At 38.6% G+C, this 24,272-nt stretch overlaps 1 protein-coding gene across 16 annotated transcripts in view; it reads left to right on the top strand.

The window, feature by feature from the left end:
* Positions 1–24,272, top strand: part of MYO3A (myosin IIIA) — a 226,361-nt gene that overhangs the window by 15,556 nt on the left and 186,533 nt on the right. For all 16 annotated transcript variants that reach the window (XR_014818003.1, XR_014818005.1, XR_014818002.1 and 13 more), the window contains exons 3-6: positions 576–760; positions 4,046–4,180; positions 20,498–20,602; positions 21,188–21,287. Coding sequence is in view for 11 of the 16 variants with exons in the window: in XM_084980323.1 (XP_084836449.1) it covers positions 593–760; positions 4,046–4,180; positions 20,498–20,602; positions 21,188–21,287 (508 nt within the window). In the remaining 5 variants the exon portion in view is untranslated. The remainder of the gene's footprint in view (positions 1–575; positions 761–4,045; positions 4,181–20,497; positions 20,603–21,187; positions 21,288–24,272) is intronic.

Raw genomic sequence — 24,272 nt, 5'->3', positions numbered from 1 at the left:
AAGATCCTTAAGTGAGAAGGAATTGACCTGAGGGATCCCAAGGGGCTGTACTGTAGTGTCTGAGGGAAGATTGTTGAGACATGAGGCTAGGAAATGAAGCAAGGACCATATTTTAAAGGACGTGGTAGGTTATGTGAAAGAAATTTCACCCCAGAAGCAATGGGGGACCAATTACTGGGTTTTATATAGAACCGTGATAAAAAACACAATCATTTTTAAGTGTGGGGTTTGTTTTGATGAAGAAGTTGAAGTTTATCTAAGATTCGTTCTAAAATTCTTTATTCATGGAGTCTAAAGCAGTGAATCAAAGTGATTTAAATGTGCCTCTTATTTTCATCTGAAAATAATATATAGCAATACGGGACTGTATTGAGCCTAGAAAGCTTTGTTTACGAAGCATTATTAAACTCATATTAATCTGTTTGCAAAAAAGAGTTGAAATTAAAATTTTCTGTGACTGAGTACATTTGGTTCTGAGGTGTATTTTCCATCATGTCAGTAAAAATATTAATTTCCCGTGAGTTTGTGTGTCATTTAATATCACCAATCACATATAGATGACTTTTTCTCTCCAGTGATTTAAACTTTGGAGATGCTTCCATTAATTGGAAAAACAATTATCTTTGATAACTTTCCTGATCCTTCTGATACCTGGGAAATCACGGAAACGATCGGCAAAGGAACATATGGAAAAGTTTTTAAAGTGTTGAATAAGAAAAATGGCCAAAAAGCAGCAGTCAAAATTCTGGATCCAATTCATGTGAGTCACACTGAGTTTTTTTTTTTTTTTTTCCTGCTAATAAACTTTTAAAAAATCTGTATTAAACAGTGAAAAAGTGTAGGTATCTTACCTTGCTTATTTATCACAATGTCATTTATAATTTGAAGAAAAAAAGTCTACTGGTTAGATTTTCCTCCTTTATATGCTTAACATCTATAATAGGGCCCAACAAATATTTGATAAATGAATAAATGTATAATACAAATAAGTGTATAAATAAATACAACTCTCGGAGTTTCTGCTGTGGCACAGCAGGTTAAGGATCCAGCATTGTCTCTGCAGCAGCTCAGTTGCTTCTGAGGCCCAGGCTTGATCCCTGCCCACACAGTGATTTAAGTATCCAGCACTGCCACAGCTGCAGTGTAAGTTGCAGCTGTGGCTCAGATTCATCTCTGGCCCAGAAACTTCCATAGGCCGCAGGTGATGCAGTCAATCAATCAGTCTCTCAACAACTCAACAGTGAAGACTTAATATTATTCTGGATTTCATGAAGTTGTCAGAATACAGACTCATGGGTCTAGAAATAATCCCAAAATGTGGTCTTGACCAGCTCTCCTTTTCTTCCTGTTTGTTTAGTTTTCAGGTGGAATTCTTCTTATACCAAACCAGAAATAATTTTTGAAAATTAAATTTCTTTCAAAGACAGTAAATTAATTTTCATGTCTGCTTAAGTGATTCCAAAGAAGAAATGGTTCTCCTTTATAATTGAGGAGGGGGAAGGTGAGGTTCCTTGTGAAGAATTGAATTTCAGGTCCAGTCCTTATGGCCTCTTTTTCAGCAATGTCCCAATGGGCTCCGCCTTCGCTTTTTGCGGAATAGCAGCTATGATGCTATGAGGGAACTGTGTCTTTCTTTGCCTTTAAGAGCATGAGGAGATGGATGAAATTCCTTTTTTCTGGGAGTGAGGACTGGATGTTTGGGAGCATTTTCAGCTATTGGGACATATGTAGCAGTCTCCCATATAACTTAGGGAAGCCAGAATAATCTCAGTGATCCCAAATCCCCATATCTCTTTGAGAGCAATTCTCCATTTATTCAACTCCTGCACACGTGATGGGCGTGCGACTTGATGGAAAGAATGTGATACATATGGGGAGGGCATCGGAGTCCTTATACTTGTCACAGCTCTTATACTCACAAACTGTAGGATCCTGCAAAAGGTCTTTGGGCCTCTATTCATCTTGGGGTTGCTTTCTTTTTTGATAGTTGATTTCTACTAAATCCATTAAAGCAATGGAGTTCCCGTCGTGGCTCAGTGGTTAATGAATCCAACTAGGAACCATGAGGTTGCCAGTTAGATCCCTGGCCTCGCTCAGTGGGTTAAGGATCTGGCATTGCTGTGAGCTGTGGTGTAGGTCACAGATGTGGCTTGGATCTGGTGTTGCTGTGATTCTGGCATAGGCCAGCAGCTGTAGCTCCGATTCAACTCCTAGCCTGGGAACCTCCATATGCTGCAGGTGCAGCCTTCAAAAGACAAAAAAGACAAAAACAAAAAACAAAAAACCCCAACATTGTTTCATGGCAAGGAGTGTGGGGGTTTCTTTTCAAGTAGTAAATTAGATGCACTGGAGGGAGAAAAGGAGGAATGCTTTTCCCAGGCTTAGCTGATGCTGCTGGTCTTCATGTTCCCCTGTTGCAACGTTCTTAGCGTTTAACTGAGGGAAGAGAGACACAAATTAAGCTGTACCGAAGTAACTGTACCTCTGGTCTTTGCAATTATGGGTCTGTCCTTTGGTCTTTGTTATTATGGGTTGGGGTTCATGGTGGCAAGAAAAGGGCTCCAGCCTGATCCCAATGTCTAGCCCCATAATCAGTGTTTCTCTCCCATTCTTCTGCTTCTTATGGACAAAACAGATGGCTTGTGAATATACAAGTGGTCTATATTCTTTAATAATTTACTCGTGTTTGGTATACTACTAACCTTATAAGTCATGTTTCATTCTATTATTTTAATTAAACAGCTTGATTTTATAACTATAGCCTGAAATATGTTCTTCTGCTATTATTCTTGTCATAGTATGTATACATTTTCCTAAGAATTATTTGTTTACTCTTCATTCATCTTGCCACAAGTCAAATAAAAAAAGATTTATAGCCAAGAGATTATGATCTTAATAAAATAAATTTAAATGCATCCAAGCATTTTACAGGGTGACTTTTTTATTAAAAGAGTCTTGCTGTTATGGATTTTGAACTAATAATCTTCTCTCCAAGAAAGGGAGGAAATGAGCAGATCTAGAAGGTAGTAGTCAGTGGACTAGTCCTGGATCTCACACTAACCAGCTTTGTGATTCTAACTGCCCTGAGCTTTAGTTTCTTCCCCTCAGACTAGACCTCTGCTCTAAAATTCTTTCCAGCACTGTGATTCCATGATTCTGTCCTAAAACACTATGGACCTTAAATATTGGAAGCCTTTTTTCTTTCCTTTTTTTTTGGCTTTTTAGGGCTGTACCCATGGTCTATGAAAGTTCCCAGGGTAGGGTAGGGTCAGAGCTACAGCTGCTGGCATACACCACAGCTCACAGCAACACTGGATCCTTAACCCACAAAGCAAGGCCAGGGATCAAACCTGCATCCTCATGAAGTACTAGTTGGATTTGTTACCACTGAGCCACAACAGGAACTCCTAGAAGGCTTTTTCTATTTATGACTCTGAGTTGTTTCATGTGCATGTGGTTTTCTAGAAACATGACCAAGTGACGTCATGCCCAGCTTGTGTTTTTATGACAGGCTAACAACATATTCTACTTCGAATGGACTTTCAGCTAAATAAAGGCTATATGTCATCTTATATCATTTAATTCTGTTTCACTTTGGGGGAAACGTAGGAGTTTATTGCATGTATGACTAGTTTTTGGCAGGCTTTGAATATCCTGCACTTCAAAATGAGAAGCAAAATGAACCAGCTAAAAGTTTTCATTTCAAATCAGTTGTGTTTCCATTTAAATAAAGTTAAAACTACAAAAAAAAAGGAAAATCATCCAGAGTAGCTTTCCATATATGTTGCACACAAAAATAGCCTTCTATTTATTCCTTTTCAATGAAACTTATGTAATTACAGATATATCTGATTAGCAGAAAAATCACAATTTCTCTCCTTAAACTGTAATGAGAAATTTCAGTACATAATACCAAGCACAATAAAAAGCTATTCCAACCTTGCTTTGAAAAAATAGAATTCTATACTTGGTAGTCTAAATTATGCTTTGTTGCCTTTATTGATGTTTCTCTCACAGTTCTCTTCTTCTGACTTTTCGAAATTAGGATATTGATGAGGAGATTGAAGCAGAATACAACATATTGAAAGCACTTTCTGACCACCCTAATGTGGTCAGATTCTATGGCATGTACTTTAAAAAGGATAAAATAAATGGAGATAAACTGTGGTTGGTCCTTGAGGTAAGTGCTTCAACATTATTTTATGGGTGGAAATTTGCCATGTATTCTTGGAATGACTTAACTGTTTGCATAACATCAACTTCATAAAGTCATTATTCTAATATATTTCTGACTGGTCACATCCTTAGTGGAGTGCTGTGCCCAGTTCTGGCTTTGCCATCTTAAGACACCTCAAGAAATTTAATTAATTAAAGATGAAGAGAAAATGTTTCCATCATAAAATACTGAAGAAACTAGGATTATTTTTCTGGCAAAATAACAAGCAAAAAGGGAACTTCATTATAAGTTTTATTTATTCATTCATACATTGTTCAGCTAGACTGAGGCTCAGTGCCAGGTGCTGTGATACAAGAAAAAATTAATGTAGCTGAAGCTTCATTAGACATGGTGAACTGCTGATTTCTTCTTCTGGCTTCATTGAATACTAATGACATAAACTAAGATATAAACTGCAGAACCAGGTACCCTCGGCTCTCCGTATCTGCAGACTCCACATGGTTGGATTCCAACAGCTGTGATCCATGGCTAGAGAGGGTCAACTGTATTTACATTTATGGGGGGGGGGAACCTTCCTAGAAATGATGTTGAATACTGAATAAGTTGCCAGATGGAAACTGTTGAGCCTGCCTTTTTTTTTTTTTTTTGTCTTTTTGTCTTTTTAGGGCCGCACCCATGGCATATGGAGGTTCCCAGGCTAGAGGTCTAATCAGAGCTGTTGCTGCCAGCCTATGCCAAAGCCACAGCAATGCCAGATCCAAGCTGTGTCTGTGACCTATACCACAGCACATGGCAACGTCGGATTCTTAACCCACTGAGCAAGGCCAGGGATCGAACCTGCAACCTCGTGGTTCCTAGTCGGGTTTGTTAACCACTGAGCCACCACGAGAACTCTGAGTCTGCCTTTTCAAATCCTGAAAGTGGGCTAGGACAGTTCTCTCCAATGCAGGAAGTACTACAAGGAGTCCAACTAAGGTAACTCCAGGCCTAGAAGAATGTAGTTTTTCTAATTTTCATTGAATATTTTTATTCAAGGTGAAGTCATCATTAATTCCAATAAAATTTATAAAATTCATAAAAAGCGGCTTTTTATAAAACTCAGGGCTAATAAAACTTTTATTTGACCACCTTAACAGCATCTACTTGTTGTATTCACATTATTTTATTAGCATTTGACTATATTTCTTTTTTGGAATGTGCCATTAGTTTTCCGGCAGTTCCTTTGGTTTTCCTGCATAATGAACATTGATAAATTATATTGTCTCCGAACTTTATATTTCTTCTAGTATGGTTTTTAAATGATTCTACAAATAGTGGTCATTGTAGAAAGTACTTGAAACTATAAGAACCTCTCTCAACGTAGACCATATTTCCTTCATCTTTTTTTTTGTTTGTTTGTTTGAAATGATTGACAGTATCACTTACGAAATTAGTCTATTTTCCAGTACATATAATTTCAGATGATATAATCATTTTTATCTTTTAAAAAATCAATCCATTCACTTGATTAATTAAAAAAAAAAACTAGTAGAACCAAAGGGATTGTAAAACAAAGCAGTACTAATGTGGGTCCAGGTTGGTGGGACTACCTTCTCCTGAGCAGGTGGGTCTGTACTTTTGCTGTGTGGATGGCTGTACCTGGAAACAGGTGGTGGAGCTTCTCTACTCTTTCATTTCCTAGTATGTACTCTGAATTGCGGCATAGTTATTAATTACATCTCTGGAACCCTACATCCTCCTGCACCATTTTGGAAGTCAGACAGGTATTTGACTTCTGCTATCTCTCAGTACTCACCTGGGGGCAGTCCACCGTTTCTGGATCCATTGACCTCTACTCCAAGGTCACTTCTCTGTCTTGCACATCATGTAGTTAGTTATGTGTCTTACTCCCATTATCCACTGTACTGATGTCACCAGATCTTGAATCCCTTCAGTTCAGCTTCTCTGGGGAACAAAACCTACAGTCTCGTGTGTGTGTGTGTGTGTGTGTGTGTGTGTGTGTGTGTGTGTGTGTGTGTAGTGCTCAGGCAGGCTCCTGGATGTTAGTATTCTATATGTGGGGTAAGAGGGTGTCAAGCCTTTTGATTAGACCTCTGCAAGAGATCCCTTGCTTTCTGCACCCCACCCCCCACTTTCATTACTTCTTCACCCTGTCTGGGTTAAATATTTAGGTGATCTCAAAATAGCCGTCATCTAGCACTTTAGTTTGTGGCTTCCTCTGTGTTGCTAAATCTGTTACCACTCAGTCATCTGTGTTCCATGTTGAAGAATTTTGTTGAGATCTCTTCTCCTCTTCTCTCCCTTGTTCTCTTTTCTCTTGTGGTTTTATACTTTTTAATATCTTTACTAGCTTTTAATGGATATTTAGAGGAAATACATATATTTAATCTGCCACCTTTAATTGAACCATAGCCTTTCAAAATTGTAAAATGGAATTTTCAAGAACCTTTTCAGAATCTGAAACTGTGTATTATTTTATAGATGTTAAAAAAACTTCTTAAAATTAACCAGTTGTGTTCTTTAAAGTTAGGCAATTTATTATGATTTCAGAATTATTTTGTATTTCTCAGTTTAGTTCAAGGTATCTTTATATTTTCAGTTAAATCACTCATTAAAACAAAGCAAATTTTTAGTCATCTTGTTGCTGAAATTTGGCCTTGGTCCTCCAGTGTCAAATAGAAACAGGGAGACAGAGTTTTGGGTAAAGGAAAAAAAAAAATAGCTTTTATTGCTTTGCCAGGCAAAGGAGGCCACAGCAGTTTAATGCCTTAGACTACGCCCTCCGTTGGGGAAGAATTGCAAGGAGTTTTGTAGTCTAAAAGGAGAAAACCAGGGTTTCAAATAAGAATCAGGATTGGGGCAGGCATGCATTCTTCCTTGGGGGAATCTTAGTCATTGATGCTGACATCAGGAGATCTCAGCATGATCCTGTTGCTGAGAAGCGTTATTGCTTAGAATAACAGTACCTGCGAAAAGGGCATATTGATCAGAGATTAGAACAAACTAGGAAAGTTCCTGAAAAAACATGTGCTAATAATCTTTAACCCGCAGGCAGTTATGCTCAGGGTACCTAGTCTTTAGCTCACAGGTGATTGCGTTTAGGGTGCAGTCAAACGAGAGAGGGGGAGGGGGGGAGGGGGAAGGGGAGAGAGAGAGAGAGAGAGAGAAGCAGAGGAAGGGCTCTAAGGTGTTTGTTGTTAAAGTATTCACTTCTAAAAGAAGCATAAGGAATGTAACTTTCCTCTTAGGCGTATAAGATGCCTGCATCATTATGTGTATCCCTTGAGGGGAACCAGGAACCTGCCCCAAGGCTGTACTGTTGCTGCTTGTCTGTTCCTCACTTGTCTTGGCATCCCCTCCATTCCCTGATGAACAATCTGATCCTGCCCCTTAGGACTCAGGGAAGGCCATGGAGGTGAATGAGGTCCGTTTTCTACACACAAGAAATGGGGGACACAGTGGCTTTTGTGCCCAGGAGCCACACGGGGCCCTGCTTGGTTATAATCTCAACATAATTTGAGATTATAAATTATTAACTTAAACCATTTTGCCATAAATTAATGGAGAATTTAATGTGTTGACTTCAAGTTTGTGTTTGTGTGCTTGAGATGTGATGCTCTGCAAATCCTTAATGCAGTCTTGAATACAATTTTGTATCTTTATATCCTTCAGAATATTTTCAACAGTGCATCCTTAATTTTTTCCATGTAGAGTCATTGGAAAATTAGCATTTGAAGAGTCGGTTGCTCTGCCTGCTGTAGATCTAAATGGGCAAGGACACAAGGTATAAATCTTTGCCCAGATTTAAAATGCTGAAGGAGATCAGCCATTGTCTTTTGTACCTAACAAATTCCTATTCTACTTATATCATCATTTCTCAGTATTATCACTCAGAGTTAGGTGGGAGTTGGAGACCCCTGGTCATAGTTAAATGTTCTTTGGAAAGAGCAGGAAAGATTGATTCATATGGTTCCGGAACATCCAGTACACGCGAGGTGGCTTTATGATATGATGAATTAGCAGAGACTTAACAGCTTCTTTGAATTTTGTCCTTATGTTTTATTATCAGGTAGAGGTATTGAGAATATCCTTAAAAGGCTTAAAAAAAAAGGATAAATGGTAATTTGTAAAAATAGTATTTCAGGGAGTTCCCATCATGGCGCAGTGGAAACTAATCCAACTAGGAACCTTGAGGTTGCAGGTTCGATCCCTGGCCTTGCTCAGTGGGTTAAGGATCTGGCTTTGCCGTGAGCTGTGATGTAGCTTGCAGATGTGGCTCAGATCTGGCATTGCTGTGGTTGTGGCATAGGCTGGCAGCAGCAGCTCCGATTAGACCCCTAGCCTGGGAACCTCCATATGTCGCAGATGCGGCCCTAAAAAGACAAAAGACAAAAAAAAAATATATATATATATATATAGTAGTTCAGAAATCTGATCTGAATTCGCAAAGGGGGGGAACAATAAAGCAAAGAAGAAGTTGGCAAACTGTATGTGAGATCGTTGATGTACATATGATCATTGATTTACATATGTAAATTAAACTAATTACATATACACATAAGTGGCTCGATGTACAATTACCTGATTTATAAACATGAATAGTGCAGGTGCTGCTTTAGAGGCACTTTCAGAAAATTAGCTTGTGGCATCAATACTTTATTCTGCAAAATGACTGCTAATTACACCTCTTATCATAAAAAAGCCCCAATATATTATTTCACACGAGGATATCAAAAGGATGGCCACAGAGCATCTGTGGTGTTACCCACAGAGTCAGGCTAACATTGCTGGATTTCGAATGTGAATCTATGTGAAGAATGGAGGTCCTGAGCCATCAGTGACCCCCTTCATTTTCAGCCTCGCATGTTATACAAGCTCCTGTCCAGAGATTTTTCATCATAAAAAAATTTTTATTTTTCAGTCCAGAATTGAAAGCCCAAGAAGAGGATGACTTGCTCAGATTTTACTGGGTGGTCAATTTTCTCTATAATTTACTTGTGATTTTTGAATGATTGGTTTCACTTTGATACTGTTTATATCCTTCCTATATTCTTCTTTCATTTTGTTATGCTGTGAATTTTTGAGAATGAATGATATACAAGGCTCTGTTTAGGAATTATTTCCTTCTAAATGCTCTGTCCTTTTTTAGAACTGATCGAAGAACACTCGTTGCTAGCCCTTTGAAATTCCAATTACACATTTGTAATGAAACTACCTAAGAAGAAAACGGTGGAAAGCTTTCTGCTGAGGAAACAGATATTTTTAAAATAAAACATCTATGAGAATTTTTATTGTCACTTAGTATTTTAGGTTTTCGTAATAACATTGGCATAAAGAGAGAACGAGGTTTTTTTTTTTTTACTTATGCCTCATTTTGAAATACCATACTTAGATTAACTTCTCCTTATTGGGATCATATGTCGTGACTGACCTGCTTTGTAAAATACCTCTTCTTTTGCTTTGTGTTTCTGTTAACTCCTAGTATGTACTGCTAAGGGTCAGGAGCAGGATGGAGGGGACCCTTCGTAGGTTGGAGGGGGTTAGGTTTCTGCATACGCTTATCACTAAACTGGAAATACTGAAAAACAGAGTCAAAACTGAGTTGAATCAGTCTGGTGTTAGGCATTGCTACTCATGGCCATGCGGGGCAAAATTGAACTTTAACTGTCATTTCCCCCTTCTTGATTGGTTAAATAGCAACACCTTAAACACATAAGGAATCCAGACTTCAGTCTCAGATTCTGCTCGTCTAGTGTGTTCTCAGCCATAATGGAACCAAAACTCAAGCGTTAGGGCCTCTTGCTGGTAAAAGACCCTGTCCGTCATAATCCAGTCTTAGCCATAATTGTTCCTTTGGTGGTGGTACTGCAGTCTGCATTCTGTTATTTATCTGAATTGCTCCTGATTTGTTCATTCTTAATAGGGACTCCCCTTTCTCTTATCACGTGCCAATTACAGAAGTTTTTCTCTTTGAAATTATATCCCTTTCAAGAGATCAGAGACTAGAAATTACAGGTGGTCTATGGAAGCAGAGACATTCAGTAAATAGTCAGAACCTCTCAAATGCACATTTCTGGTAAGGGTAGTGGTTTTCATGGGCCTAAATACTGTTTTCGTATGTCATGCATTATTGGTTATTCTGTTTTTATATTTACATTTTGTAAGTAAGATACAACCCATCATGAGAAAAGGTAACCAGAGGATGACAGAAAGAAAATGCACTACAATGAATGAGTGGTCACTCGTTGTTCAGCTGTTAACCCTTTAATGTTACGGCCCCGGAGATAACATGTACTCAGAAGAAGAAGTGAAGCCTGTGCAGGCTTGTATGTGTGGGAGGGGTCGGGGAGGCAGAGCAGGAGTGGAAAGCTGGGCTTCTGAGTTTTTCTGATAGCAGCATTGCTCCTTCCTACCGTTAACTGGGCACCGTGGCCGTAGAGTAGCCAATGTACAAGACAATTCCCTTCATGCTCTTAGGGCTGAAACAGCCTTTTCCAGCTCTTATATAAAAGGTTGTTATTTGGTGTGTGCTTGCAGCAGAACAAGACAGGCAATTACGTAGAGTCATCTCATTTTATTTTTGGTTTAAAGGGCAAGATGGAAAAGAAGTCTCGGTGTATTTCTTTACATTCTTCTAACCCCTCAAATACATAAATAATATATATAATGTTTGTATGTCTCGTTTCCCTAATAGTACTTCCGTGATTCCAACAGCCTTTGCTTTCTGAATAGGAGTGCAAATTCATGGTAGGACCTCCAGGGGGAAGATATGAGATGTTTTGCCATTTGGTAAATCCATATATGTTGACCATACACATTAAAATGCTTCTTCTAAGTTTTCTTTTCTATCGTAGATGTCTTGTTTCTCACACTACCAGTGTTTGATGGTGTTTTCCCAAGAACTTTGAAACATTTTACAGTGAGGGATACTGTATCTTCTACATCTTGACTTAGTGGTTACAGGCTTATAATGGGCAGTCACCCTGCGTTGACATTGGTTTTAACAGTGCTTTCTTTGTCTCTTTCCCTGATTTTTCTAGGAAGCTGTCTGCCTCTGTTGGTATAACACCCAACTGTTAGGCTCTACTAATTGCCGCCTGTTTCCTCTATGATTTTCAACAACGTCCTGGGGCACAAATTGCATTGTATTCTAATCCAATTAAATTTAGGCCTCTCTGCATGGGTAGTGTTGAGGCTAGTCTTTGAGGTTTTTCTGACCCCAGGAGAATTATTCTTAGCTCTTTACTTCTTTGAATCTCTCTGCTAATCGAGCTGGTCTTTAGTTAGGTTCTTAGTCTCATGAAGCTACCAGTCTCCTTAGAATTACTAAGACCTCCACAGTTTTCAAGAATGCCCTTGAACATGAACTTCCATACACTCTCTCCCAAATAAAGCCAGGTCTACTGGGGAGAGTTTTGGAGTTCTTTTTTGTGGCCTGCCTCTCTCTGAACAAAATATCTGAGCCACTCTTCTGAAGATGGCAGCAGGGACAGTGACCCACATCTCTTGAAGCGATTCCCTGCTCTGTAAGCAGGATTGTGGACCAGAGGGTAGATTCCGGTCTTCTCAGCTTGTGTCTTCTGGCCCAGAACCTGTGCCCAGTGAACAAGCTAAGGTGAAGGCAATTAAGACCCCATTATTCCTGGCCTGCAATTCCTGAATTAAAACTCCACCCTGTGGCTGGGGGCTGAGTATGCAGGGGTGTGGAAAAGGGAATTAGGGAGCTTGGCAAGAGCGAAGTCTTCTTGCTGCCACCGTCCATCTTGGTGAACTTAAGGTGACTCATACAAGGGCTCTGAGAAAAACAAAGTCATTAGGACTTGAGAAACTCCGGGCCCTGATTGTTTTAAAGAAATTCAAAAATAGAGTGTACTTGAGGTTAAACCATTAAAGTAACAATATAAGGCATTCTGTACAACTATATATCTTTCTGTATCCTGCATGTAACTAAAGATTAATGTAGCATGTTAGACACCTAAGCAAGCACTATAAATGTATCTCCCTCTTTTTGTTAGGGGTCCATTATTGGAAAGCCATTCCCTGTGGACCCCCGGGCGTAATAAAGCCATTTTCCATCTTCCTTGAGTGTCCTCTGAGGTGATTTCTGGGAATTCTACAACAAACAGAGGAAAGGAGCCCCTCACCCACTTGGAATTTAGTCTCCGCAAGATGGAGCCGGGGAAAGGGGTGAAAATGCTGGTGGTCTGCTCCCCCCAGGAAGATAATGTAGATTTTGAATGGGAACTGGGGAGTAGGGAACCCATCTTCTTGGCAGAGCTCTTGTCACTCTGTGCTGGTGGATGCTGAGGTGAGGAAGGTAGCCCAAGTGCCAAGACTCTTGGTGATCTTGCCAAGGCTTAGCTGTGTTCTTGAATGTTTCTTCATTTTGCTGTATGTCCTTACAATTTCCAAAACCTTTAACTCATTTTTTATTTGCATAATTTTCACCAGTTATACTGGGGAATCAGTCCACAGAATTCTTTCACTATCATACTGGGAAAAAAAAAAAGAATCCCATGAAATCTTTAAGAAAGAAATAAGTAGTCTTGATTCAGTTGTGAGGACAGCATTACACTGACCAGAGAAGACAAAAATATTACAAAACAAAAAGAAAATATATTCTAACATTTCATCTGAACATATTTAGAGAAAATCTTTTCCAAAATATTAACAAATTGAATCCAATAAAATATAAAAATCTTTATATGTTATGACTAAATGCGATTCATCCCAGGATTGTAACTTTATTAAAACATTAAAATAATGTTGTTAAACACCAAAATTTATTGCATCATAATTCACTGTATTAATGGAATCAAAGAGAAAAAAAACAAGAAAAATGTGTCAAAATTTGACACTCATGTGATAAATATTCTCAGCACTTTACGAATAGATGGAAATTTCACCTAACAGAGTGCATCTACCCAATTTTTTTTTTTTTTGTTTAGTGCTGCACCCAGACTAGGGGTCAGATCGGAGCTGCAGCTGCTGGCCTAGCCACAGCCACAGCAATGCAGAATCTGAGCTGTGTCTGTGAACTACACTGCAGCTCATGGCAACACCAGATCCTTAACCCACTGAGCGAGGCCAGGGGTCAAACCTCTGTCCTCATGGATACTAGCTGGGTTCATTACCGCTGGGTTTCATTACTGCAGAAAATCTGGACTCTTCACAAAAGCATATGTATTTCATATGTGTAATATCTTTATCTGGGGGAAAATTCAAATTAAAGCACAATGAAACTACTAGTATAAGCTCACTAAAATGACTAAAATTAAAAAAACTGGTAATATCTAATATTGGTGAGGTTGTGAGACAAATTGAAATTTTACACATTACTTAGGCAGTGTGAAATGGTGCAGTTATTTTGCAAACAATAGAACAGTGTCTTATAACATTACCCCTACAGTTACCACGTGATCCCAAAGTTTCACTTGTAGCCATGGGCTAAAAATTTGTTTCTGTAAAAAGACTCAAACATGAATGTCGATAGTGTTTTTATAAAAAGAGCAAAGTGAAAACTAGAGTGAGTGTTAGAAAATAAGAGTTTCTGCTTTTGTGGGCTTACACAGAATATGTTCAGATTAAGTGCAGGATGTTAGAGCATTCTTAGAATAAACAACAATGAAAAACAGCAGGAATCTGAAATGCCAATTGCAGAAATTAGTAGTTCTTCTCCAAAATTTTGAGTAAAAATCCCACATCTTCTCCTAACACGTTATAGACAAAACAAATACATTTTGAAATTTTATGAAGGCTGTCTTTAGAACTGAGTTGTAATGATCTGTTTAGAGGATACCGTCCCTTTTGATTTAGGTTGCTTTGTTTTTTAATGTTTGGCTATAGCCTGAGTAGAGAATTCATTTTTAGTGCTTCCCTGTTCTTTAGTGTAGCTCTGGTTTAAGAAAATTATACTTGAATATTGTTCAATGAAAGAACATTAAAGACCTATTACAACACTGTGTTTCCAAGCTACACTTTGGGGTTTTTCTGGTCCCCTCTTACAAATCTTCCTTCTAGTCTATCTTGGTGATTTAAGGACTGCATAGCATAAATATGACATAATTTGTTCCCCTGTGTGCAGTTCTTTTTAAATGGAAACGTAAGGTCACTTTCATTTTTTATGATCTACAAGAAAATTTCAACAACATTTGCATTTCCCTTAGTATATATTGAGTCCTTCACTTTCATTTAAAAACGAATGTACTTCAGTTAAATTTTTTCTTACTTTTCTTTATATGTCAAAGGCATTTTATGCTAGGTGAACAAAAATAAATTTTATCCAAGAGCATATTTGAAATTTTGCTAATTCTAAATGAGGATTTAGAAAATCCATGGTGTTCCTGCTATATAGCATGGGGAACTAGATCCGATAACTTGTGACAGAACATGATAGAAGATAATATGAGAAAAAGAATGTGTATATGTGTATGACTAGGTCACTCTGCTGTGCAGCAGAAATTGACAGAACATTGTAAATCAACTTTTAAAAAAGAAAGAAAATCTATGGTGTATCCCATCTTGAGCATCTTTGGAAAGAGGTCAACCACAAATTAAATGTGGTTTATTGACATTTGGTCCCTCTGGTCTGTTAATAATTTCTATGCTTGTCATATTGGCCCTCTCCTTTTCTTTTTTCATGTTAGTCTAATTCTTCTTAAAGTTTCATTCAGAAGACCCTTTTCCATTCTGAAAATTAAACCACTGTTCCTGCTTAGGCTACAAATAATTAGCTTCTAAGGAGACACTTGAGGGCGGGGGGGAGTCTGTCATACTTTGGATTAATTATTATTTTAGGATCTTTGTGAATATTCTTGATGTTAGCATTTAGGTTTTTTTTGTTTTTTTGTTTTTTGGTTTTTTTGGTCTTTTCTAGGGCCGCTCCTGTGGCATATGGAGGTTCCCAGGCTAGGGGTCTAGTCAGAGCTGTAGCCACCAGCCTACACCAGAGCCACAGCAACTCGGGATCCAAACCATGTCTGCAACCTACACAACAGCTCACAGCAATGCCGGATCCTTAACCCACAAGCAAGGGCAGGGATCGAACCCGCAACCTCATGGTTCCTAGCCGGAATCGTTAACCCTGAGCCACGACGAGAACTCCCAAGCAGTTAGATTTTTTTAAAAATTAGGTTTTATTTTTCAAGCAGGTTTAGGTTGGTGGAGGAACTGAGTGTAAAGTACAGAGAGTTCCCATAAACCCTCAACCTCAGTTTTCCCTGTTACTAACATCTTGCATTGCTATGGTACCTTTGTTACAGTTGATGAGACAATGATACATTATTGTTAATAAAAGTCCAAGCTTACATCAGTGTTCTTTCTTTGTGTGGTACATTTTACAGATATTGTAAAGACTTTATTCTTTTAGAGTAGTTTTAGAGTCACAGGAAAGTTGAGAGGGAGGTACAGAGATTTCTCATATGCCCCAGCCCCCACTCATACATAGACTCCCCCATTATCAACATCTGTCACCAGAGTGATGCATTCCTTACAATCGATGAACCTGCACTAACACATCCTGATCATCCAAGGTCCACAGTTTACATTTGAGTTCACTCTTGGTGGTATACTTTCCGTGGATTTGACAAATATGTCATGACCTTTATTCATTATCACAGTGTCATACAGACTTGTTTCACTGCCCTAAAAATCCCTCTCTGCTCCCTCTATTCATTCTTCCTTGAGCCCTATTAATCATTGACCTTTTTATGGTATCTATAGTTTTTCCTTTGTCAGAATGCCATAAAATTGGAATCATATAATATGTGGAATTTTCAAGTTGCCTTCTTTGACTTAACAATATGCATTTTTTTTTTTTTTTTTTTTTTGTCTTTTCTTGAACCGCTCCCGTGGCATATGGAGGTTCCCAGGCTAGGGGTCAAATTGGAGCTGTAGCCGCCGGCTTCCGCCAGAGCCACAGCAACATGGGATCCGAGCTGCGTCTGCAACCTACACCACAGCTCACGGATCCTTCACCCACTGAGTGAGGCCAGGGATCAAACCCGAAATCTCATGGTTCCTAATCGGATTCGTTAACCACTGCGCCATGATGGGAACTCCCAACAATATGCATTTTGAGAGTCTGTTATTCCTTGTGTTGGTAACTAGGTTTTAAACTGCATTCGGGATTTCCCGTCATGGTGCAGTGGTTAACGAATCTGACTAGGAACCATGAGGTTGCGGGTTCGATCCCTTCCCTTGCTCAGTGGGTTAACAATCCGTCATTGCCGTGAGCTGTGGTGTAGGTTGCAAAGGAGGTTCAGATCCCATGTTGCTGTGGCCCTGGCGTTGGCTGGCAGCTACAGCTCCGATTCGACCCTAGCCTGGGAACCTCCATATGCCGCAGGAGCGGCCCAAGAAATGGCAAAAAGACAAAAACAAAAAAACAAACAAAAAAAAAACTGCATTCAGAGCCATACCTTCTGTTTTCTGGACAGTTTTAAATCATTGAAATGTTCTATAATAATTGGATGTCTATATATAATACATGCCTCACACATGTACAAAAATTAACTCAAAATAGATTATAGACCTACCTATATGTAAAATCTAAAACTATTAAACTTCTAAAGAAATTATAGAAGAAAAATTTGCCACTTGGATTAGGCAGACATGTTCTTGATATGACATAAACACTTTCTATAAAATTTTTAAAATGATAAATTTAGAATTTCTGCTTTTCAAAAGACAAAATAAAAGGGCAAGCCACAGACTAGGAGAAAATATTTGCCAAACATCTGATAAAAGTATCCCAAATATATAAAGAACCCTCAAAACTCAGTAATCGAGTAAAGCAAGCAATAACAAAATGAATCAAAGATTTGGACACTTCACCAAAGAAAGTAAATGAATAGCAAATATGTGCATGAAAAGATGGGTGACATCATTAATCATTAGACAAATTCAAATTAAAATCACGTGAGGTAATCCTTTTTAAAAACTCACAATATCAATTGCTGGCAAGGATATGGCACCTCTGGAACTCTAATTCACTGCTAGTGGGAATGCAGAATGATATAGCCACTTTGGGAAATAGTTTAACAATGCCTAGAAGGTCAAACATGTGATCAATAGGAACCAATAGTTTCCTCTTATATATGTATTTACCTAAGAGAAATAAAAACCATATTCATGGAAAAAGCCTTTCAGTTAATGAATGCATAAACAGTGGTTTATCTATTCAATGGAAGACTCACCATTAAAAAAGGAATGAATAACATTAACAGCATTAAAGAAAGTTCAGCAACATAGATGAATCTCATATTCATTGTGCCGAATCAAAGAATCCAGACAATGTGCTATACCTTAGGACTCAACCCCATGACAGTTGTGCAAAGGCAAAAGCCATAGGGACAGAAAAGAGATTAGTGGTTGCCAGATGCTGAGAAAGGGGCTTGACTACAGAGAGGTGGGGGTAGTAGATTTTTATGTGATGGATTTGTTCCATATTGACTGTGGTTATGGTTACATGATTGATACATTTTGTCAGTCCTTAGAATTGTATGCTAAATTGGGTAAATTTTATTGTATGTAAAATTATACCTCAAAATATCTTACTTTAAAAAAAAAAAAAACCCTGAAATGTATATCACAAAGAATTCTGCATTCCCACTTTGACTAGTTGGGGAAAATAACTATTTCAAAGAAATATTGTTATCAGAAAGTGTTGTTTGAACTGCTTAGTGCAAACTCTGAGATCATATTGGTTCTTTTTTCAATTTTTATTTTATTTCCTGAACATTCCTTACAGCTCCTTTATTCTGCCTGTAGAATCCTAGCTGTTTAGCTGTTTAGCTCTTGCATTAGCATAATAGCCAACCACAGAAAATGCAGCCAAAGAGAGGCCACACTTTGGATGTAAAGGAAAAGACGTTTAGTCTCCCTACTATGAGTCTCAGAAATTTAAAAACTGGTCCAAAAACTTGTTTGTTTTAAATAAGTGCTGTGTACTTTAAAGGACTCCAAATTTCTTTTCAGTCAGTTTTGGGTACTTTTGTGAGCCAAGTGTTCTGGGCCACAGGAGGCAGTGTGACCCTGTATTCTGCTGTCAGGACAACAACACTCTTCTCCTTATCCAGTGAAAAGGTGTTCCCTTTTCTGCAGAAGAAATGAGGGTTTGGGAAGGCCAGGTCTGCACCTACCCCTGTAGAAGATGAAAGTTTTCTTTGAATGTAGAAAGACACAAATTATAAATCGGGTTGCAGCTAAGTGTTCACTTGTGAGTTAGTGTTTAGATTTTAAACACTTATAAAAACAACGTCTTACGTGATGGCTATGTGACCAGCCAGCCCAGGGGAGCATGTAGGGGGAGCATGAAGTGTCACAGTTAAATGGAAGGCTGGACTCTAAAGTCATATTTTAGCTCTGCCATTCCTGTGTGATCTTTTCCAAGTTACCTTATCCTTTTGTGTCTCCCTTTCTCAATCTTCAATGTGGGGAGGATAATAATAGCTATTTCCCAAAATGTTGAGATACACAGATAATGCCTGTAAACGGATTAGAAATGTGCTGGCACAGGAGTTCCCACTGTGGCACAGTGGTTTAATGACCTGGCCTGTCTCTGTGGAGGCACCGGTTTGTTGCCACACCTGTGGCAGAGATCGCAGAGGTGGTTCAGCTTCAATCCCTGCCCTGGGAACTTCCGTATTCCATATGCCACAGGTGCAGCTGAAAAAGAAAAGGAAGAAAAAAATGTGCTGGCACACAGTGCATGCTCAACACCTCTTAGCTGCTATTATCTAATCCATAGTGTATCAAAAAAGTTCAGGCATCCAATAAACTCTAATTACCATGTTAGATAACATTTGAGAGAAGATGTGTTCAGTATTTCAGACTAGGATGCTAGGAATACACTTCCTCTCACCTTCTTTCTCTGCCTCCTTGTAGGGCAGTTGGGTCAGGGAAATGACGGCTCTTAGTTCCCAGGCACTGAGGTGGCAGAGGAGGCCCCATAGGTCAGGGTAAGGGTGAGGAGACCAGGGACCAGAGCCCTGGGAGGAGAGACGGCTGACAGCAAAGGCTAAAGGAGCAGAGGTTAGAGGATCAAGTGCTCATGGGGTCAGAGCTTCACTGGGACCGTTTACCTAGTTATCTCCCCTCTCATGTTCCAGCTAACATCACTGTTTCTCTGTTCTGCAAATAGGCAGCTCCTTTGAAAGTTTACCGTGGGACTTCATGTTACCTCACTTTGGAGAAACCTGGGTGTGAGAAATTCCCATACCATGTTCTTCCCTTATGTTTCCTCTACTCCTGGGAGGTAGGGTGGAAGGAAGCTAGGAAACAGAATATTTAGAAGAGTTTTCTAAAATACTGTTTGTAATCCTCAATTCAATGCCCTCTCAAATTTTACCAGAAAGGAGTTTTTTTTTTTTTTTTTGTCTTTTTGCCTTTTCTAGGGCTGCTTCCGCACCATTTGGAGGTTCCCAGACTAGGGGTCTAATCGGAGCTGTAGCTGCCAGCTAACACCAGGGCCACAGCAACACGGGATCCAAGCTTTGTCTGCACCTTACACCACAGCTCACAGCATAGCTGGATCCTTAACCTACTGAGCGAGGCCAGGGATCGAACCCTCAACCCCATGGTTCCTAGTCAGAGTCGTTAACCACTGAGCCATGATGGGAACTCCAGAGGTATATTTTTAAATCAATGCGCATATGAAACAGTATATTGCCATGGATTGAGGTTGTAGTGTCGAGAGCAATATTAAACTATTAGAAATTAAGAGTACTTTTAAGCCCTAGATCCTTAAATTTGAGACTAGTTTATTGAGTCACAGTTCTTTTTTTTTTTTTTTTTTTTCTTTTTTGTCTTTTTAGACCTGCACCTGTGGCATATGGTGGTTCCCAGGCTAGGGGTCTTATCGGAACTGTAGCCACTGGCTTATGCCAGGGCCACAGCAACGCTGGATCTGAGCTTCGTCTGCGACCTACACCACAGCTCACAGCAACGCCAGATCCTTAACCCACTGAGCGAGGCCAGGGATCCAACCCGCAACCTCATGGTTTCTAGTCATATTTTTTTCCTCTGCACCATGACAGGAACTCCTGAATCATAATTCTTATCCTTAAAAATCAAGCCCTGCACTTCTCCATACTCTCTTCTAAAAATAATTCATAGGAAAACTGTGTTCCAATAATTAATGATACATCCGTACAAGGTTTTATGTTCACTTCACTTAGGAAACCATAAAGATGGTGAGAATAATCACTTGAGAAAAAAATTGGACAATTTTTTAAGATGTTGTTTTGAGAAAACCTTTTATAGCAAGTACTTAAAGCATCATATCCATTTTAATATCTATCTTAAAATATTCTTTTATAGCTGTGCAATGGAGGGTCAGTAACAGATCTTGTGAAAGGATTTCTGAAGAAGGGCAAAAGAATGAATGAGCTTATAATTGCCTATATTTTACGTGAAGCACTACTGGTAAGGCAGTTTAAATTGTTCATGCATTAATTATGAGGCATTCTAGTTAAAAGATTTGGATCCAATCCTATTTTTAGGAAAATATCACTACGTTAGTATTTATTGATGCAAACGTAAGATGGAAAATCTGACATGTTTAGCATAACTAATTCCTTTTTTTCCATTAGATATCTATCCTCCTGTATCATCAGAACCCTGAGTTTTGATCTCTGAGGAGGTATTTTTCTCAGATTGATTATGGAGGAAGCAGACAATGTGTATTTTTTACTAATAGTTAGGTTTTTATTTGCCATTTAAAATAAGTATACAGATTTTTTTTTCTGTTGAGATCAGCGTATTTTAAGTAAAATATTTGCTAAGGGATAAGGAGTATGTGCTGGCATTTTGAGTTTTTATGCAGTCCAAAGTGGAAATGATGCACTTTGATTTGACCAACTTAATGTGAAGTATTTAAGAACATTCTGAATGGTGATTTTAACATGTGTTTTCTACTGATTTTGTGTCAGTGCATCCATCTGAAAAAAAAATGTGTTTTTGTTTGAAGCTTTCTTTAAAAGTCACTGTGTATTTATTTTCCTCTTCTAGGGACTCCAGCATTTGCATAACAATAAAACTATCCACCGTGATGTAAAAGGAAATAACATCTTATTAACCACTGAAGGCGGAGTTAAACTTGTAGATTTTGGTAAGTTTGGGTTGAAATGCATGGACTTGGGCTGCAGAATGAATAGTATGATATGATTCGATCATTTTCCATTAGGTTTTTTTCCTAGGCATTGAAAGTAGAGGAAAAAAAATAGTATCTCATTGAGGTAAAAATGTGCAGAGATTTTAAAAATTTGGCAAATGAGAGATTCCCAGAAAAAAGGAGTGACTTCTTTCAGACCAGCTTGTGTATATCTGTGACACCACTGCAGCAGTCAGTGAGGTTGATTATCTAAAATAGACAGGCTCTGGAGTTCCTTGGTGGCCTAGTAGTTAAGGATATGGCATTGTCACTGCTGTGACTCAGGTTCGATCCCTGACTGGGGAACTTCCACATTCCGTGGGCATAGCCAAAATAAAATAACACAAAATGAAATAGATGGGCTCCAAGTGATTACACTGAGTCTAAATGGTAAGCCTCTGCCGTTATTGCTTTACTAACGGGTAAGTACCCAAACCTAGGATTTTGAGATGTGAAGGAAAATCATCAAGTTTCTCTAGAAAAATATCTTCCCTCCTAAGAAGGTGGCACAAGTAGAGATGGTCTCTTTCTTCCTTGGGACCTTCTGTGTCTTATTGTCTTATTGTTATGCCTGCAGCTAACTTGTTCTATCCTGACACATTTTATCCCCAGTTTGGAAAGGCCGCCTGACAGACCAGAAGATGGGGCAGGCCTTTGATGACATAAAATCAGCCAACTAAATCACCAACTTCGGGTTTTTTTGGGTTTTTTTTAAATTTTTTTTATTACTCAATGAATTTATTACATTTATAGTTGTACAATGATCATCACAATCCAATTTTGTAGGATTTCCATCCCACAACCCCAGCACATCCCCCCACCCACCAAACTGTCTCCTTTGGAAACCATAAGTTTTTCAAAGTCTGAGTCAGTATCTGTTCTGCAAAGAAGTTCATTTTGTCCTTTTTTCAGATTCCACATGTCAGTGAAAGCATTGGATGTTGATGTCTCATTGTATGACTGACTTCACTTAGCATGATAATTTCTAGGTCCATCCATGTTGCTAAAAATGCCAGTATTTCATTCCTTTTGATGACTGAGCAATATTCCATTGTGTATATGTACCGCATTTTCTGGATCCACTCCTCTGTCGATGGACATTTAGGTTGTTTCCATATCTTGGCTATTGTAAATAGTGTTGCAATGAACACTGGAGTACATGTGTCTTTGTGAGTCATGGTTTTCTCTGGATAGATGCCCAGGAATGGGATTGCTGGATCAAATGATAGTTCTATTTTTAGTTTTCTGAGGAATCTCCATACTGTTTTCCACAGTTGTTGCACCAATTTACAATCCCACCCACAGTGTACTGGGGTTCCTTTTTCTCCACACTCTCTCCAGCACTTACTGTTTGTAGACTTTTGGATGATGGCCATTCTGGTTGGTGTAAGGTGGTAGGTATCTCATAGTGGTTTTGATGTGCATTTCTCTAATAATGAGTGATGCTGAACATCTTTTCATGTGTTTTTTGGCCATCTGTATGTCTTCTTTGGAGAACTGTCTGTTTAGATCTTCTGTCCATTTTTTGATGGGGCTGTTTGTTTTTTTGGTATGGAGCTGCATAAGGTGTTTATAAATTTTGGAGATGAATCCCTTGTCAGTTGATTGACTTGCAAAGATTTTCTCCCATTCTATGGGTTGTCTTTTCATTTCGTTTAGGGTTTCCTTTGATGTGCAGGAACTTTGAAGTTTGATTAGGTCCCATTTGTTTGTTTTTGTTTTTATTGTCATTACTCTAAGAGGTGGATCTGAGAAGATGTTGCTGTCGTTTATGTCAGAGAGTGTTTGGCCTATGTTTTCCTCTAAGAGTTTTATAGTGTCTGGTCTTATATCTAGGTCTTTAATCCATTTGGAGTTTATTTTTGTGTATGGTGTTAGGGAGTGTTCTAATTTCATTCTTTTCCATGTGCTGTCCAGTTTTTCCCAGCACCACTTATTGAACAGGCTGTCTTTCCTCCATTGTATATTCTTGCCTCCTTTGTCATAGATGAGTTGGCTGTAGGTTCATGGGTTTAATTCTGGGCTTTCTATCCTGTTCCACTGATCTCTATTGCTGTCTTTGTGCCAGTACCATACGGTTTTGATGATTGTTTCTTTGTAGTATAGTCTGAAGTCCGGGATCCTGATTCTTCCAGCTCCATTTTTCTTTTTGAGAATGCCTTTGGCTATTCTGGATCTTTTGTGCTTCCAAACAAACTTTAAAATATTTTGTTTGAGTTCTGTGAAAAATGTCCTTGCTAATTTGATAGGGATTGTATTGAATCTGTAGATTGCCTTGGGTAGTATAGTCATTTTGATAATATTGACTATTCCAGTCCAAGAGCATGGTATATCTTTCCATCTATTTGTGTCATCTTTGGTTTCTTTCATCAATGTCTTATAGTTTTCAGAGTACAGGTCTTTTGTCTCTTTAGGTAGGTTTACTCCTAGGTATTTTATTCTTTTGGATGCAATGGTAAATGGGATTGTGTCCCTAATTTCTCTTTCTGCTCTCTCATTGTTAGTGTATAGAAATGCCGTTGATTTCTGTGTATTAATTTTGTATCCTATGACTTTGCCAAATTCATGGATGAGCTCTAATAGTTTTCTGGTGGAGTCTTTAGGATTCTCTAGGTGTAGTATCATGTCATCTACAAATAGTGATAATATTACTTCTTCCTTTCCCATTTGGATTCCTTTTATTTCTTTTACTTCTCTAACTGCCATGGCTAGGACTTCCAATACTATGTTGAAGAGTAGTGGTAAGAGCGGACATCCTTGTCTTGTTCCTGATCTCAACAGTAATTCTTTCAGCTTTTCACCATTCAGAATGATATTTGCTGTGGGTTTGTCATGTATGGCCTTTATCATGTTGAGGTAAGTTCTCTCTATGCCCACTTTCTGAAGGGTTTTTATCAGAAATGGGTGTTGGATTTTGTCAAAGGCTTTTTCTGCATCTATTGA

The sequence above is a fragment of the Sus scrofa genome, chromosome 10 (genome assembly GCF_054392235.1).
Source record: "Sus scrofa isolate SSC_HxYL_T2T_F1_AM1 chromosome 10, Sscrofa_HxYL_maternal_Yorkshire_Landrace_v2.0, whole genome shotgun sequence".
NCBI lineage: Eukaryota > Metazoa > Chordata > Mammalia > Artiodactyla > Suidae > Sus > Sus scrofa.
The sequence above is the reverse complement of the archived record's forward strand: the minus strand, read 5'-3'. Positions and strand labels throughout refer to the sequence as shown.